Below are 17,280 nucleotides of genomic sequence, written 5' to 3' on the forward strand. Positions count from 1 at the left end.
AAACTTTATATAGCTTACATTTGGATTGCATAGTTTTAGTTTCACGCCCCTGTCACGAAATTGTTATTATTGGATAGTTTCTATTTTTTTCTAGAGGCTAAGTAAACGTTTCTATTTGGGAAAATAAAAATAAGAACGCGTTGGTATAGTTGTATTATTATTTTGGAAGTGTATTTTATTGATGCACTGCAATTTACAAATCGCTTTAGAAATAAAACATAATAAATTCTAGGCATAACATAAGATATTTCATAATTGCACGAAAACGAACCCGAGAACGAACTATATATCCTGGCCGTAACCCGGCCAATATTAACTGGCCCATATCGATCAAACGAGACGGGAAGCAAAAGTCCAAAGTGGAGGAAGAGTTGGTTGATGACCCGATTTCCTACTGACTGGATGGAATGTTCTTACTATATGTGTCTTGGTTTCTGTGTTATTATGTGTGTATGTGTGTTTGTTTGTTTGTTTGTATAGGTTTTTGTGTTTTATTAATTTTAATTTATCGCATTCAAATATAAATTTCATAATCATGATTCTCTAATTGCGTTTCTCACAAAAAACTTCATTCATGTTATTTGTTATTTTTTGGAAACTCCATTTCTGGCTACGCTTAGATTTAGTTTTTAGGCTGCAAATGCTAAGAAATTATGTTTCTGATGTTTATATATAAATATATTTGTTGTTTTCATTAATTTATTATCGGTATGATTTTTTTTGTAGTTTTTTGCTTGTGTTTCGGCTTTTTTCATATACAATATACATAAATTGAATTTTGTATATCTCGAATTTTGTCTCCTGACGTATATAATTCCGCTCCTTCTGCTTTTTGTTTTATATAAATTGAAAACTTAATTGTAAATGTAAAAATGTTAAAACTACATTCAATTATAAATAATGTTGGTTTTTCTTGTCGTATTATTTATATGCAATGTTCGCTCGTTACGTAATAATATTTATAATTATTATTAATTAATTAGCATAGTTTACGTTACGTTTATGTAATTTTTAAAGCAATAACAAGCCATTTATTTTAATTTCATTTATTCTCTTCACTAATCATTGCTGAATTAATCGGTTTTGTTTGTCTTTTCAAATTTCTGGATTTATTCGTATAGTTTTGGATGTACTAATTCATGCAAACTGCTTCATCGTCGACGAGTCCCGACAATAAATTCACTCGATCCTCTTTGTCATTTTGCAAAATTGTGGAATTTTCCTCGACTTTGGGCTTTCTCCTTGCGCGTTTAAATTATTTCACAAAAATTGTACAATTTCGCAGAAGGAGAGAGATAAGTGGAGACAACAACCGACACCGGGCCCTCTCAACCTGTGACCTGTGACCTATAATTGCACCTGAATAAATGTGATGGATGCCATTTAGTTACCCCATTGCGTAATGTCAATATTTTAATGTTTAGTTAGCTGACGCTCCTTGTGTCGTGGTTGTTTGGATGTGTTGTGGCTTCTGCTGTTTACTCATTTGTAACATATATAAAAAATATGAATATAACTATTTGCTAAAAACCTCTAAGATGTATGCCATGTTAAAGCATTTAGCAATCGCAAAGAAGAGGATCCTCGCAGATCCTGCCAGATCCCGCCAGATCACAGCACATATACATATGTACGCAGCTGCTGTCTCCAAGCTTCCACACCGGTCGCCATCTGCATTTAATTACAAAAAGGGTATCAAGCGTGCCATCCTGAGCGCGTTCTCCAGGAAGGAGCTCCACAAGTCGTTCAGGCGCTTCGAGCGTGACATCAAAAAGCGCCAGGTGAGCAGCACCGCCACCACTTTGGTCAGCTGATGCAGATAGTAGAGCCTAAGGTGGAAAAATGCATATTTGTTAATAACTGGGATTGTATCAATTCAAAAGTGGAAACTATAATGATTCTTTTGAAAATTTCTCCTATTTCTCACCTAAGCATGCGTTTTCTGCTGGCCGGCAGCGATTCGGGTCGTTGCTTGAACAGGAACTCCCTGAAGCCCAAAACATAGCGCTCCACATACTTATCCCAGTTGATGTGGCGCACGTCGAAGACGAAGATCTCGCGATCCTTGGGACTCAGCGTGTGCAGCAGGGCGTGGACGTTGTCGTCCTTGAAGCGCCATTGGCGTGTGGCAAAGTACTCGAGGCATTCCACAGCTTTGGCAATTTTATTTTGTACGTTGACAACGCTGTTATATTCATACACATAGATATAATAGTATTAATGGTAGTAGCGCACTGAGGGGAGCGGCCGACAGAACTTACAATGGTTTCTTGCCCATGATTCTAGCCACACCGTCCAGAATGTAGGCCGGTAAAAAGTGCTTGGCTATACAATTCAGCGTGTTCATGGGGCGGTTCATGCGCAGGTCGCCAGTCGGATACCACAGGCAGCCCTCTGGGAAAAAAGGAAAACAGTAAACAATGTCCGTATAATTATAATGGTCACATTAGGGGATTTTCTGGTCCGTTTGGCCATTCTCTTCTACTCACCCAGGGGATGCTTGCGCACACTCGTCATGGCGTGTTGGACAAACTCCGACCAGATGATGGGATTGCGCTGGCCGGTGCAACAATTGTAGATGAGTAGGTTATTTGACTTGCGGGTCGCTGTGCGCCAGGCGGCGGCAATCATCAGGTTAATCACAATATCGACAGGTACCATATCGGCCACATAGTTCTTCTCGCACATCATCGTGCGGAACATGCCCTTGGCCAGCGCCGAAACCAGGCCCGTTGGCCCATTGAAGTTGTCCACCCAACCGGCAAAGGGCTCATTCAGACTGGCAGTCACTGCATTACAATTACAAATATCATATTATTGGATCTATTCATAAGCGATGATATGTATAACATTTGCTCTACTCACCAATCGATGGCCTCACGATGGCAACGGGCAGATTACCAGCCTCCTTAAGTAACATATGCTCCGCTAAGGCTTTTGTAAACGTGTACGTATTGGGACGCTTGCCAATCAGGCGCGGTGTAAGCTTAAATATAAAAATCAATTCAATTATTAAATTATTAAAATATAACACTCAGAGTAACCGACCTGATCGAGTATATCCTCCGGAAGCCAGTTGATTAGTGAAATGATATCATCGGGATTGTAGGGCGGTGCGTAGATAACCTCGGACACATCGGTTCTATCGCAATTGCAATAGGCAGTGGATACATGGATTAGTGCCTGTAAAAGCGTTAATTGATTTAGAAACCGCCCCATATCCGTATTCCATAACCCAGTCTTACGTCCAGTGACAGCATGCGATGGCAGAGCTCGACGAGGCGTTTCGTGCCCAGCATATTGATTGTGACAGACAGTTTGAGCTTCTCATCGAATTTCACAGTGGCAGCCGAGTGAAAGACAACGGAAACATTGCGACACAGTAGATTCTAAAACATTGAGAATCTCTTATTAAAGTGCATTCCATTTAAACTACGATAAGATAACGCACCTGATCCTTTTCTGAAATGCCCAGTTCCTCGGAAGTTATGTCGCCCGATATGGGTATGACTTTGCTGAGTTCCTTGGGCTTCTCCTGACGCAGTGATTCGAAGAGCTATGAAATGTTTACAATATTTTAGTCCAATGCTTAAACACATCCAAAACTCCTTCACTCACTGGTGCATTTAGTAGTTCCGTGAGTCGAGCTGACACTTCTTGACCGCGTTTCGGTCGTATCAGTAGATATATATTCCTTATGTCCGGACATGAGCGCAGCAACTTCTCCACCAGAACCTGGAAATGGGGTACATCAGAAGTCGAATAATTAATAGCCCCTCACAGTCATTGAATATAGCCATTAACCATGTAAACGATTATTGTTACACCCCCAAGGACACACTTGACCCACTTCAGTGGTGTCTGCGGTTTGTCTTTACTTCACTCCAGTTGGTCGTGTGGTGCAGGGCCCTGCAGGGCATGGGAACCGCCCCGAAAACGATGTGAGAATTGTACTGGATTCCAGCGACTACAGGCCGGGTCAAACAAAAGGGGTAGTGGGTGGGTGGTTTCTGTGGGCTGTTAAGTGGGTGGTGGGCGTGCCAGGAGCACAAAATCGATGAACAACACACAGCACCACTGGGAGCTCAGAGTCTGGGCGGCGCCACTGCGATTTCATGTCATAATGACGCAGCCAGGAGCCACCGACATGCAATATTTACAGAGAAAAAAATAAGAAGTGCATACGAATATTATTGGTGAACTAGTTTTGTCACTCGCATACTGACATGAACGAAATTCTAGTCTCATCTACTTATAGGCTTTGTGCAATGGAAATTTAAAGGCTTTTAAGTAAGAAAATTATTTTTACAAACTACACATGGCTTTTTCTCCCCATGCATAAGTTTAACAATAGCTGGCACAAAAATTGGCACAACAGCCGGAGGATATATTCAGAACAGGGTACGGAACGGGTATTCCGCTGCACCACTTTAAGAACAATTAAGCGGAACTCGGAGTAGGAGAACCAGCCACACGAAATGCATAGACGCAGTCACTGTACTTGCATTATAAAGCTTTAGCATGGAAGGCGACGATGAGTCAACATCGTCTAGTGGAGCCAGCTCAACGTAACTCAAGCATTACGGCTTTAAAAATCAAATAAAAATGAAAAAAAAAAAAAAAAACAAGCAAGCAAGCAAACCAAGTCAAGCACACACGCACATCGCACGCAAACAGCTAATACAAAGTGAATCTAAAATTCAGGGTGGCTAACCATCGAAACCACCCACCCAACACTTCACTCCATTCCTCCACTTTTTGTTTATCAGCGCGCACACAAATATTTGTGCATATTTTATGACTGGAAAGCACTTGGAGTTTTCAATCGAGCCCAACCAGGCCGCCGGGTTCAATAGTTCAATTCGGAGTCAATAAACACGAGGCGTATGCGTGACGTGAATAAAAGTGGCTCGCCAATGGCCCACAAAAGTATGCAATGAAAGTGGGCGGGTGGCTTTTAGGGCGGTGAAAATGAGAATAATGGAGTGAATGGGGGATAGTTGAGCCGAAAACTTTACATGTATTGGGAAAAATGAGAAAATATGCAATAAGAGCCATGCTTACAAGGTTAAGTTATCTCTAGCAATTTACATTTAATAAATCAAAGGGATAATTTACCAATTTAAAACTATTTACTCTCTCGCACGAAATTCTATTCAATTTTAACTAAAATATTTAAAACCCGATTGCACAACCCAAATTGTCTTCAATCAAAGAAATGATTTATTGAGTTGAATACGGTAATCATTCGCAAATTAGATAGGCCAGTTATGTGCGCTTTCGTGATTGTTTAATGCGTATTTAGCTAATCAGATATCTAAACAGAAATTAAGTTCATTTCCCCGATTCCCAACGAATTGTTGGCACTCACCTTTCCCATAAATCCAGTTCCGCCTGTGATGAAGACACTGCGTCCCGCGTAAAACTGGGCGATGGGCACATAGCTGGTGTCGTCCGCCCGGAAGCGCTCGTAGGGCATCTGAAGGCCGTTGCTGCTGGGCGGCAAGGGCAGGGCCGTCGAGGACGCCACCGCCGCCGCCGAGGATGAGGACGAGGATGAGGTGGCTCCGCCGGAACCCGCGTTCGATCCGGCCGCGCTCGAACTGCCATAGCCGGAGGAGGAGGTGGCCACGCTGGCGGCATGGGTTAGTCCGTTGGTTCGGGCCAAAGTGCCGTTGAGCAGCTTGGCATCGTGACTGTTTGCGGGCTGGGGGGCTGCGGACTGTTTGAGGCTGCTGTTTGGCGCTGCTTCCGTTTCCGTTTTGTTGGCTACCGCGTGTGACATGTTCGATTGTTGTGTGTGGTTTTGTCTGTGTGTGTTTTCTTCGTTTTTTTTTTTCCTTTTTGTGTGCTATTATCCTGCGGTTCGAATCCTGCGCTTAAGTTAAAGTAGGAAGCAGTTCTTTGTCATTTGCAGTGTGCGTTCAAGTTTCCAAAGGGCGGTAGATCCCTTATATTCCTTCTTGCCGTTTAATAGATATACTTTCGGTTTGGAAGTAATTACTCTGATTTTCCCTATTTGGAAGCTGCTGAATTGTTCATAAAAATTTATTCAATTAAGTCCTTCGAAAAGCTAGTTGAAAATCCTTCTGTCGCCGTTGAACGTCTGTCCATTTTTCCATGAGTCGCTTGTCCTGGAGGTTGCTTTCGGTTGGTTTTGTACAAAAAGTGTTCAGCAGGTGTATCCTGTGGGTTGGGTGGGGGTGAACAAGACCGATTTCTTACAACTTCCGAGGTTTAGTGTCCTACTGAACTGCAAGACAAACCAAAACAAATGTAAAATATTAATTAAAGGGTTCCACGGAGTTTAATGCTCACATAAAATAAAATAGGAATAAATAAAAAACAGACATTGTTAACTTAATACTAGAGCACAAAAAAAAAAGCAAAATGGTAAATTATGCTGGCGTAATTGTCACACACAATTTTAATTCAATTATTGTCGGTCGAAATCCTTTAATGATTTTTTCACGAGCTCGTACGCAAAAAGCCTGCAAAGCTTTGACACAATCATTAACCCTCTTCATTCTCTATTAGCTTCTATGCCCAATGAGTGACGAACAACAAATTAATGTCTAAGTAGAATATCCCTCGAAAGCCAAATCAAAGTGCTAGCAATATCCAACCAGCCTTCCATCCATCCAGCTATCAAATTATATATCCATCAAACGTCATTTATCCTTGGGACCGGGCTAAAATTAGCAATTATTTTGAGCCGCATCTGATTGGCAACCTAAATCCCAGCTATGACGTCTAAGAGCTTGGCAATCGGCCATCACGAAAAAGGATATGCAAATGACGTCGAAGGATGTATGTAACAGAACACTTCACATCACAAAGATCTTGAATAAAATAATTCAATCCCCGCATTTAAATTAAACGCACAATAGAGCTAAGAATGCAAAATCCGCTTAACGCTTAAATCGGCTTACAAGGCGACAACTGAAAACGGAAAACCGAAAACCGAGAACTAAGAACTGAGAACTGAAAACTTAAGACCCGTCGAAACGAACCGAGGAGACGATACTGTCGATAGCAGTGACAGTTGGCGAATGCCCACTATATGTCTGGGAACACTTCATTCTATATTAAACGATTTTTACATGAGCCGAGTGGAGCTGCGCTTAGCTGCGCTCAGCCGAGAGATTCTATTGCTTTATGGCGACCCGCATGATCAAGTGCCACTTAAGAGTGTTTCACACGTCATAATATCTCCGCAGGTCCAAAGTTGCCCTGCGTTATGAAATCAAAGAAACACGATCCACCAACACAGGGAGACACATTAAATGGAAAGAAAGATTGTTGGGTGTCTATGGGGTGGTGGTGGTGGTTCCCAGGAAATAGTTATAAACCTAAATAGGCATTATTAACCTTCGCGTAAAAGGGGCAGCACACTTAGCCAATGCAAACAAACGGTTCTAACCGACGTAGTTCCTCACTGTAGGGTTGTAAAAAATCCCTAATGAATTTGTCAACAAGCGTTGGTAACAAGTGAATCAACAGGGCTCTGGCTAAAAGGAAAAAACATATCAAATAAACAACAAATCGTATTTGTTTCGCCGCAAAAATCGCTTCCCTCCAAAGCGCCCACTATTTGGTTATTTGGTTGTCCGGGAAGGGTTTGACCTTCGAACCCCCTGCATCAGAAAGTATCCCCCCATTCTGCCATGTAATTCGCCAAATGCCTTGCTAATTGAATTTCAAATTTATTGTTGACCAAATATTGATCGTAACCAGGAAGCAGGGGAGTGAGTGTGTATCTTTCTGGCTAGATTGATTGGTAGTTCGATATACAGATATACTTATGGGGTGTGACGTCAGGCTGAGATACTCAGATACTGAGATACTAGTCACGTTGATGATGATGTTGGCTTAAAGCGTGGCGTTTCTTGAACGAATTTTTTTGGGGGTTCAAACTACGTCTGCCCATGACTTTCACTTTTTATTTTTCGAACCTTTTGTAGGTCTCTGATTTTTTTCTTCTTCTTTTTCAAATATCTAAATTCCGCAATATTTTTTTCCCTCCATGTATTTAAATTTGTTTTTGTTGTTGTCGGGTTTTTTTTTTTTTGGTTAAACTTTCGTTTTCAATTTTTTAGTTTGTACCAAAATCAAACGCCACAGATGGCTGGCACTATTTATACTTTTTTGGTCATTTGCATTTGAGGGTTTCTTTCGCGGATTTGGCATAAATACGGCGCTGCCCTGTTGCTGTTTCTCCATGTGGCCAAGAAATGTGTTAAGAAATTGGCACATTGGTTGTTTGTCTTTCGACCGGGCATTATCGTGTGTGGTGATGTTATCAAATCGCAGAGGGCCGGCCATATCCGCTGAACTAGTTAAGTCGCGGCTAAATAATTAAAGTTTAAACCAATTTGAGACGCGGCAATCACGGCGGCCTCATCACGTAACTGTAAATTTATCAATGAAGCCTCGAGTCGCTGAGACCTGACCAACTTCGCCGACTGGTTCCTCTTCATTCTAAAGTGAAATTTCTTGAAAATCAACTTTTTCTCACCCTCCCCCCTCTGCTCGCCCTTCTGTCTTTCCCGCTGTCCAACCAACTGCAACGAAAATTTGCGCGCCAGCGACAAGAGGCAAATGAACCGACCATCGAACCATCGCTTTGGCCCAGCCACGCCCCTATACCCCACCACCGCTCCCCACACCCGCCTCCCGCCCACCGCCCCACGGAGCGTGTTAACCAAACATGAAGACCGAAATGTATCTGCGTGTGTGCTGTTAAACGGTAAACATTCAACATTCAACCTGCCTTGACAAGGTAGTTACACACCAGTCTTCGCTGCCCGTGTATTGTCTGACCCATTTCCTATAATCGTGCCGCATTATCATCATCAGCAACCTCGTCATCGTCATCAGCATCGACTTGCCGGACATTTGGAAGCGACCGCTTCACAAATTGTACCCTACCCAAACCCTTGTGGCTGGCTAGGGATAGCTGACCATAGGTTTTCCATCAGAGTTATAAAGTAATTAATTCCTCAGTGGTTTGGATTTACAGAAAAGTATTATTTCATCAATAAACCAATATAAACATTAATAAATAAATGGTCGCTATAATAAAATTAAAACGTTAAATAGGATAAATAGTAATCAAACATTATTGCGCGTAATTAATTAGGATCCACCGAGCTAATCGATGACAAAAATCAATAATGATTATAGAAACAACTCATTCTGTTTACAGATTAGCAACTCATTTGACCTTTAGCACACTTATAACGTGCGAGAACAAGTGTTGTTCAATTTGAGGGCGTCTGCTAACCACCTACTGCTACTAATTACGTGAAACACATTGAGAATCTTAGATTTCAATAGACGTAAGAGGAACTTCCTCAAGGGTATTTCTTGTTTCGACCACATCCACGGTCGTGTGCTTCTCCCATGGTCGAAGACCCGTCTTTAGCCGCGTTTCTTCTTTGCTCTTTTCTACACTGTCTCCTCTCTTCGGGCCCTGCTGTTTCCTCATATGGAGCTTGTTGCTTTCGGATTACGAGTCTTTAGCACTCAGGCCTTCGCCATATATATATATATGGCGATATATATATATATATATATATATATATAAACTTACAACCGCGTCGAATGCTTCCGCATGCGAACGGACTATCGTCTTTAGGATGGCCGCAAAGATATAGTCGTACGAGCCGTGCGATTCTGAGGTGTATTTGTATCCCTTGGCGGCGGTGTCAACCTGTTTGTTTTGGCAATTTGGTAGCTCGTCTCGTTTACGGATGGGTTTCTTTCGCCTCGGACCGCATCGAATCGAACTGAATTGACCACAAACGAAAGTTCAAATATGCATTTTCACTTTTCAACAATGGGAGGCCCCTCATTATGTAAACCCGTAGACCTCGAGCCACGGCGGATGCTGGACAGATGTGTGTGGATATACTACATATACTCGTATGGACCCATTGTGGCCCATGTGTGAGTGCGCATAATGGGTCTGTGCCCTCTATTCTATTGAACCTTTGAGTGAGGCTCTGGAATTGTGGCCTGTCCGGTTGTCACTGGCGGCCAGTGGTCGACTATATCTGCTCTTGTGGTTATCGTAAGCTATCTATGCTTTGTGTGTAATTGAATAAATCTGTAGAGGGTTGGATAGAATGGATCTCGGATCTGTGGGATCTCCCTCCCACTGCCCATAATTCGTGTGGCTTGATTAACAAACAAAAGCGATCTCGCAGTTTACAGCATAAAAGTTAAATTTAACTGTGTATATAATGGGGGCTCCCCCGCCCCTTCACCTGTCCGTGGTACCCCCCATTCGGAGGTAGTCAGCAGATTAGCTACCCAATTTAAAAGCTCAGCCTCCATCCCCCTCGCACCCACACGCGCTCGCTAGATATTAAATAATTCACAATTTTAATATACAGTTCATCTTATTTTTAGTCCGGTCACATGAGCAAAGACCTAATGTCTACTGGCTCAATTAAAACATTCTTTTAGTCGGGCTGCAATTAAAAGAGGTCTCTGTCGGCCAATTTGAATAATCAAAAACAATTTGGGCTTTGCAATTGTAAGATTAAGATTTATGGAGGACTAGACCTTAAGATAAGACCCATTTCTTTTAAGCTGTGAACTGTGAAACGAGGTCCATTCATATGAGAGTTCAAGTCTGGGACTCAAAATGCATTTCAATTAGGTGGCAGCTCAGAATATAATACAAAGTGCAATTAGCAGGGCACACAAGGTGATAGACTTAAACAACTAATGCACATGCTTATGCTAGTAATAGTAAAAATTCAGTTTTATAGGGAATAAAAGCATGCTTGGGTACACTTTTTATTCATATGTGTATAATATGCAAAATAGGAACAAGTCTGAGTACTTTTTATCTAAAAACGTTTAATGTATAATGTATAATAAGCATATGTATAAATTGCATATGTATAATATGCAAAATAGGAACAAGTCTGAGTACTTTTTATCTAAAAATGTTAGTTTCATCTAAAGCCACATATGCTAATCACTTAAGAATTTGTTTAATTGTTGGATGAATACGAAACGTAACCTATTGGTAAATATGCCAGGTAAACAATATATGGACATTTCCGTGCCTTATTTACTGTTGTGAAGTTTTCAGAGAAATACAATATCTGTGGCACACGAAGTCGGCAAATAAAGAGAATCTTCCCCGAAGATTCCTCAGTTACCAAAAAAAACATCGAACCGAGCTTTACGTCACAGGCCTGCGAAAGTGTGAGCTCAATAAACAATCGATCTGAATGCCAAGTGGCTGGCTTAATGGCTCCGTAACCCATTTTGAGTATGACCATTAGCCCCGTGGCCAAGTAGAATGAATCTGGCCCAGAGTTGCGAAAGTGAAAAAGAAATTCGAGGGGGCGTTCTGGTAGGCCAGGCACGTAATCAATAGAAATATGTCGCCTTCTCAAACGCGGGAGATAGCGCTGTCGATACTGAAATACCGATACTATATGCCATATTAACGTATTCGAACAGGCCGTATTGACTGTGGCAATAATTTCGGCTGAGCTCAGCGCTTGCTGTCGATGCATTTGCGCATGCGTCCACTCATTTCACTTCGCTCCATTCCACTCCCAGCCAGAAATGTGGGTCAAGTCAATGTGGGTTCGCAATTATGACACATTGTCCGCGTCCGAGAGACAGATATTTAGCCCACAAAAAACAGAAATCGGTGTAATGATATTTGTAAATGTAAAAATTAAATAAACAATCGACCGACCGCCGCTGCCCCACTCATTTTACTGCAGTGTTTTTGGAGGGTTTTTTGGCTTTTTGGCTATTTGGTTTTTTTGTTTCGGTTTTCGGTTTTTCTTTTTTGCAATCTGAGATGTAGTATCTTTGTGGCAGTAAGTGTGTGTGGCCATGATCCATGTTTATTTATTATGCTCCAACGTCTTTCTGCTGTCGTTATCGTTTTCATTTTCGTTTTCGTTGTCGCTAATCGTTGTCTCGTCTGTGTGCAAATTTTATTTGTAAATATGCAATGATTAATATTACAAATATACAGCAACAAAAATTTCGAAAATATTAGTTGCCTCTTGAAACTTTCTCGCAGCAAAAGCCTGCATATTACTACAGGCGAACTTCTATAAACTGAACCTCCACGTGACTGTTTATTCATACTTTTATTCGATTCTGAAATCATGGAATTCAAGAGCCCATCAAATTGAATTTGGTGATGAAATTTTTAAGGGTTTTGAGATTAATGGCTTTTAACATCAAAACTGCATGTTTGTTACATGTACCTCACATCAACAAATTTTGAGCGCCAATTTGAAATGGGGTCATTGCCTGGGAATATCTATACAGTTCTTAAAAAGTAGTATTATAAAACTGCTCAACACCGCGGTATTTATTTTTGAAGCTGCACGGCAGTTGAACGTTTTAACGTGGGTCAAATATTAGCTAAAACTGAAGTTGCATAATCCGACCAAAAAGGAAACAGCTCAAATATTTGTGGGCCAAGCCTGGCTTGCACTTACTTGTCAGGCAAACATGAAGCCGATGCTATTGGCTCTAATCGAAGACGCTGAAGATGCTGCGGCAGCAAGTCGTGTTTGCATTGACTTGATTTGATTTTTCCCACTTTGCTTTTCCGAGAAGCCCCGAATTTAGGTCATTGACATTGGGGGGACTTGCGAATTCGTTTGTTATGATTTCCGGTTTTGCGGAACTTTTGACACTTGCGGTGTTTTTGCTGGCCGTTTGATCGCGTTGAAAAAAACTGAGAACGATAGAACGGAAAAACTATTTTGGTAGACAATTCTTTATTTCGTTGTTGACACTACTGGCAAGGCAAGATACGATGATACCGATAACTATGCCCACTCCTGACACACTAAAAAACTCGAGACCGAAATTCTGCTTCTGCTTCTTCTGCTGTTGCTTTTGCTGCTTCTTCTTCTTCGTTGGTAGCCCCCAAGAAATTTCTCCAAATATTTTCACTTTTGCGAGAGAGTGCGAAGAGAGGAAAGACGAAGAATGACCGTTGCGCAGGCGCAAAGAAATCAAGCGACCGAGAGAGGGAGAGCGCGTGAGAGAGTTGACCGTTCTTTGCCCGCTTTCTTAACTTTTTTAACTGCTTTTCTTTACCATATACTATATGTACACATATATATATTTATATATATATATATATATATATATACGAAGTGTGATCTTTTAGCGACGCGTCCGCTTCGTCGGCCGTTTGGAACTGAACTAAACTTGGCCCTCAAAGAAGTGAAAGATTTATGCAGTCGGCTTCAAAGCTGCGCTGCCAAGAAAGGCGTACAAAAGAAAGCAGCGCGAAGAGAGAGCGGCGGACACGTAGATTTCTGTTGCGAGATTTGTGATGCCATATGTATTTGAGATCCCCAGAAGAGAGCGAAAAAGAGAGCGACGCCGACCGAGGCAGCGTGCAACAAGCTTTAATTGAAAAAGCCGCAAAAGAACGGTGTGTGTGGAAAACAAGTCGTGGAAAACCGAAATCCGGACGAGGAAGAGAAGAAATTGGATATGTGGTCAGGCACTGACATTGACCACAGACGCCGGCAGCGACGCCGGCAGAGCCGAAAGAGGTCAAAGTACACTTCAGCAGTATCAGGTATCTGCCGCTGTCTTTGTGTGCGTGTGCATGCATAATCTTGCACTTGCCACCAGGTAACAGTTAACACGAAAACATAGCCAAGCACCAACGGCCAAATTGACCAAAAAAAACTTTCGTGTCCAATTGAAAGGCAGGTCACACTTGCGGTTGGAAAAAGGGTAAACGAGTGGGCGGGGAGGTGATTAATTCACCACAGTTTGCTGCAAGAACTAATCGAATACACTGGAAAACAAGTGTTAGGCAATTTTAAAATGTTCCATAAACCCTTGCAAAAGATTAAAAAAATAAAGTACACAACGTATTAATAGTATTATGTCAGACAATAATTTAATAATTCTCTTGCAGTTCTTTATTATAGCTTTAAGTTCATTACTATAAATGGATAAGTCGTATACTTAATGTTATTTATAATTTAATAAATAATAATGCTCTGAAAACTTGTTCTCGAAACTAGCAACCAATAATAATTTCTCAGCTGGAAACAGCTTATCACTTATTAATGGGAAGTAGTAATGATGTAATAGAAATTGTGTTCAGAGTGATTGATGTTCAATTATGTTTTATCAGTATATTTTTACTACCACATTTGTAATGTAAGTAATTGATTAAAGTATGACTTAAAATTAGTTAAACGGCTTTAAAACACATACAAAAAAGGCAATATCTGAAGGTTAGATTCATTACCAATTACCAGGTTACATTTGCACTTAGGGATTGGCGTAGCCACTTTCATTCATACTCAACAGCCCTACTATTTTGGTCATTGAAACCTAAGAGAGTCCATGCAAACAAACACTTTGAAAAATAGCTTGGAAATGAATCACTTAGTGAGAAAAAAATCAGCGATGTACGTACGTCATCAATACCTTTTAGCGAAGTAACACACTTAAGTATAGTATATATTCGAAGTTTCAAATAGAAATACTTTAGATGCGTACACAGACACCATGTGTTTATAACTTTTTGACTAAGTCACACAAAAGTGTTTGTTTTCTTATTAAAGGGCGCACGGAAATGATTTTTTGGTTTGCGGAGGGCGTGTTTCGTAGATTTGACTGCCACGTGCCCACCCAAAATCCCTCTAAGTGCGCTGGCAAACATTTGAGTTTTTAATTGATTTTGCATACACTTCTCACATTTGGCGAGCTCTGCTCAAGCTCCATTCCAAAAATAAGCCAAACAATAGCGGAAACTACTCTCGAAATAGACGACTTAGCCCATTTTTTCTAGCAGTGTAAAATCAAGCAAAAGTTTTGGCCAACCCAAGGAATTTCTTTTGTATAAGATGAAAAGGGAAAATGGTAATGGCTGGAAACGAAGAGGCTGGGCGAAAAACCAATCGATTGCCTACTTTTAGGCTCAGCGAATAAATTCTCATCTGACCGGAAATGGGCCAGCATAAAACAAAACTTTCCTCAGTGACAGGCAATACTCACATTAAAAAGGGGGATTTCCGCAAAATTGTAGTAATGGGAAATTCGGGAAAATTAATGGCCCATAAAGGTTTAAATGCTTTGAAATGCGATAATTAGCTCGTTCTATTTATGTTTTCTATAATTTATTGTTAAAGTTATGAATCAATAATATTGCGGCTTACGGTCCATTTACATTAGTAAATTTTTTCGATTTAAGATAATTCAGGTATGAAATATGATAATTTTTCATAAGCAGCATAGTTTTCATCGCAGTCACTCAAACGTCACACTTTGGGGACTTAATGTATGTACACACCAGCAGGCACCCCTCATCAAGTGCTTTGTTCATTTTTATATTTTTTTTAATTACACAAAGTTACGGCATTAGATGGCGCCCTGTTGACAGGACCTCTCATTCTCATTCTCGTCCTAGTCCTCGTCCCTTTTATTTTTCCATTTTCTCGGCTGTGAAATGGCAAACACTCACACACATGGTCAAAGGGGAGCGGGTTGGGGTTGGGGTAGCATAGTAAAATCGAGGGGGAGGTAGACAACAAAACGGGGAAAATGACATAATGCACTTGAAATGTTATCGCCTTGCTGTCGAGTGCAATAATACACTCGCACACACACTAGCACACACACTGGTCGGAAAAATGCGGATTAAATACAGATTATTTATGAGACCCATTAATGGGCAGGTTGTCAGCAGCTCTATTCATCACGGGGCATACTTTCGGGCTTACTTTCCGAGCACACACCAACACCCCTTCTGAATTTCCCCAAAAGTTTTCCGGGCGCGATGCCACTACTCACACATCGTTTCTTTTTTATGCAATATCAGCTCAGTCTTTGGAATTTTTTCTGCACTTTTCGCGTTTTTTAGGAAACATTTTCAACGTTTTGGGTATAATGTAAGCGTTATCTGAATTTTATTTAATTTTCTGTGAGATATATAATGAAACTTTCGGGGGAAATACTCGGGTCGACCGCCTTGAAAATCAATTGGAAAATGCCTGTTTCATTTTTTTCCTTGCCAAGCTCCCCAAGATTATTTCACGCGCCTGCTCTCGTTTCGAGAGAGATGTGTAGCAAAGTCTCAAGAGAAGAAAGTTGTCCCGGAGAAGAGCGAAATACACTCTTTGGCTACCATTTTCTGCTACTATTTTCTTGGGCGTCTGCCGGCTTTTCCGGGGGGTTGTTGGCAGCTTATATAATGGCTAACCAGCTGACTCAACAGCTCTATTGGTTTTCCGATAAGATAGGGCTTTATCTCTCGGCTGTATCAGTTCAATATTAGGGTTACATACAACGGTGGTTAATTAAGTAATTTTCTAGGAAAACTCGTTGCAATATTAGGCATAGTTTCAGGCTGAATGTCTGTTTTCCGCGCATCAAAGCTCAGCAACACTGGCCTTTCACTGGCTCTTCGCTGCTTTTCTCCTGGCGCGCTCTCTTTCCGGAAAGCTGGTCTGCTCTTTGGCGGAAACGCGAAACGGAAATGTCAGATTTTCTGCTAAATTTTTTACAACCATCGACGCCAAAAAGCAGCGACATTCTCCGGATGAGATAATAAACCCAGCGACATACATTTTTTTTATGGGGAGCAAGGGGGTCCCCCATGGCAGGGGCTGCTGCCAAAAGGGGGCTAAAAATAAACGGCGAGCAAAAAAAAATGGGACACAGAAATATGCTTAAACTAGGCCACAAAAATTGGCTAAAAATAAAGGAGGAAATGAAAATGAGGTCTGTTGGGTTCGGAAAAGACCCCAGTTTTCTTCTTTTTTTTTTAGGGCGTGTACGTACCGGCTCCAAAACGAAAGTGAGGTTAGAAACGTGTGCGGATGCTGTGGCAATTTGAACTGAACTGGATTTATCCGGGAAATGGGGATTTTCCTATTTGCTTGCGGTAATTAATTGCTTGCTATTTGGTATCACACTCACTCACACACGTTACCAGGCATTTCGCGTCGCGTTTGCTTCCTTTTTCTAACAATAACTATTTTATTTTACCCTTTGAACAGCCTTATGTCGTTTAGTGGGGGAAATGTACCGTTTCCTTCGACGGAAAGAAGAGAGCAGCACTGCTCGAAATGCGAAATGTGACTGAGGCAGAAAGAAGAAGCTTCTGGCGACCGAGCCGCCTGCGATTCTCACCATTAATACCGCTCTCTCACCGCTCACCGCTCACCGCTCACCTCTCACTGTGGCGCTGCCACACTGCTTTCTCCTTTCTCCACCCTCTGCGGTAACGGTACTTCTCCC

General features: G+C 41.4%; 1 protein-coding gene across 5 annotated transcripts; it reads right to left on the reverse strand.

The window, feature by feature from the left end:
* Nucleotides 1-146: 146 nt before the first annotated feature.
* On the reverse strand, nt 147-16,985 carry LOC6531380 (putative fatty acyl-CoA reductase CG5065). Of its 5 annotated transcripts, none has more exons than XM_015195814.2 (11): nt 16,822-16,985; nt 5,372-6,253; nt 3,619-3,735; nt 3,452-3,556; nt 3,246-3,389; nt 3,049-3,183; nt 2,866-2,986; nt 2,490-2,789; nt 2,262-2,394; nt 1,928-2,185; nt 147-1,829 (listed from the first exon to the last, which is right to left on the reverse strand). In XM_015195814.2, the coding sequence occupies exons 2-11, from the start codon at nt 5,783-5,785 to the stop codon at nt 1,682-1,684; spliced, it is 1,875 nt and encodes a 624-aa protein (XP_015051300.1). In that variant the 5' UTR covers nt 5,786-6,253; nt 16,822-16,985; the 3' UTR covers nt 147-1,681. The 5 variants fall into 5 exon arrangements, with proteins under 5 accessions (XP_015051300.1, XP_015051302.1, XP_015051301.1 ...); XM_015195816.2 differs by lacking the exon at nt 16,822-16,985 and adding an exon at nt 15,832-16,008; XM_015195815.3 differs by lacking the exon at nt 16,822-16,985 and adding an exon at nt 12,495-12,818.
* Nucleotides 16,986-17,280: the final 295 nt, after the last annotated feature.

The sequence above is a fragment of the Drosophila yakuba genome, chromosome 2R (genome assembly GCF_016746365.2).
Source record: "Drosophila yakuba strain Tai18E2 chromosome 2R, Prin_Dyak_Tai18E2_2.1, whole genome shotgun sequence".
Classification (NCBI taxonomy): domain Eukaryota; kingdom Metazoa; phylum Arthropoda; class Insecta; order Diptera; family Drosophilidae; genus Drosophila; species Drosophila yakuba.

Excerpts from the sequence above, each read along its gene's own strand:
- LOC6531380 (XM_015195814.2), bottom strand. The coding sequence starts at position 5,785 with ATGTCACACGCGGTAGCCAACAAAACGGAAACGGAAGCAGCGCCAAAC. Across the intron at positions 3,557-3,618 it reads CGGAACTACTAAATGCACCA|CTCTTCGAATCACTGCGTCA; the intron begins GTGAGTGAAGGA and ends AACATTTCATAG. Across the intron at positions 2,395-2,489 it reads TGTGCGCAAGCATCCCCTGG|AGGGCTGCCTGTGGTATCCG; the intron begins GTGAGTAGAAGA and ends CTTTTTTCCCAG.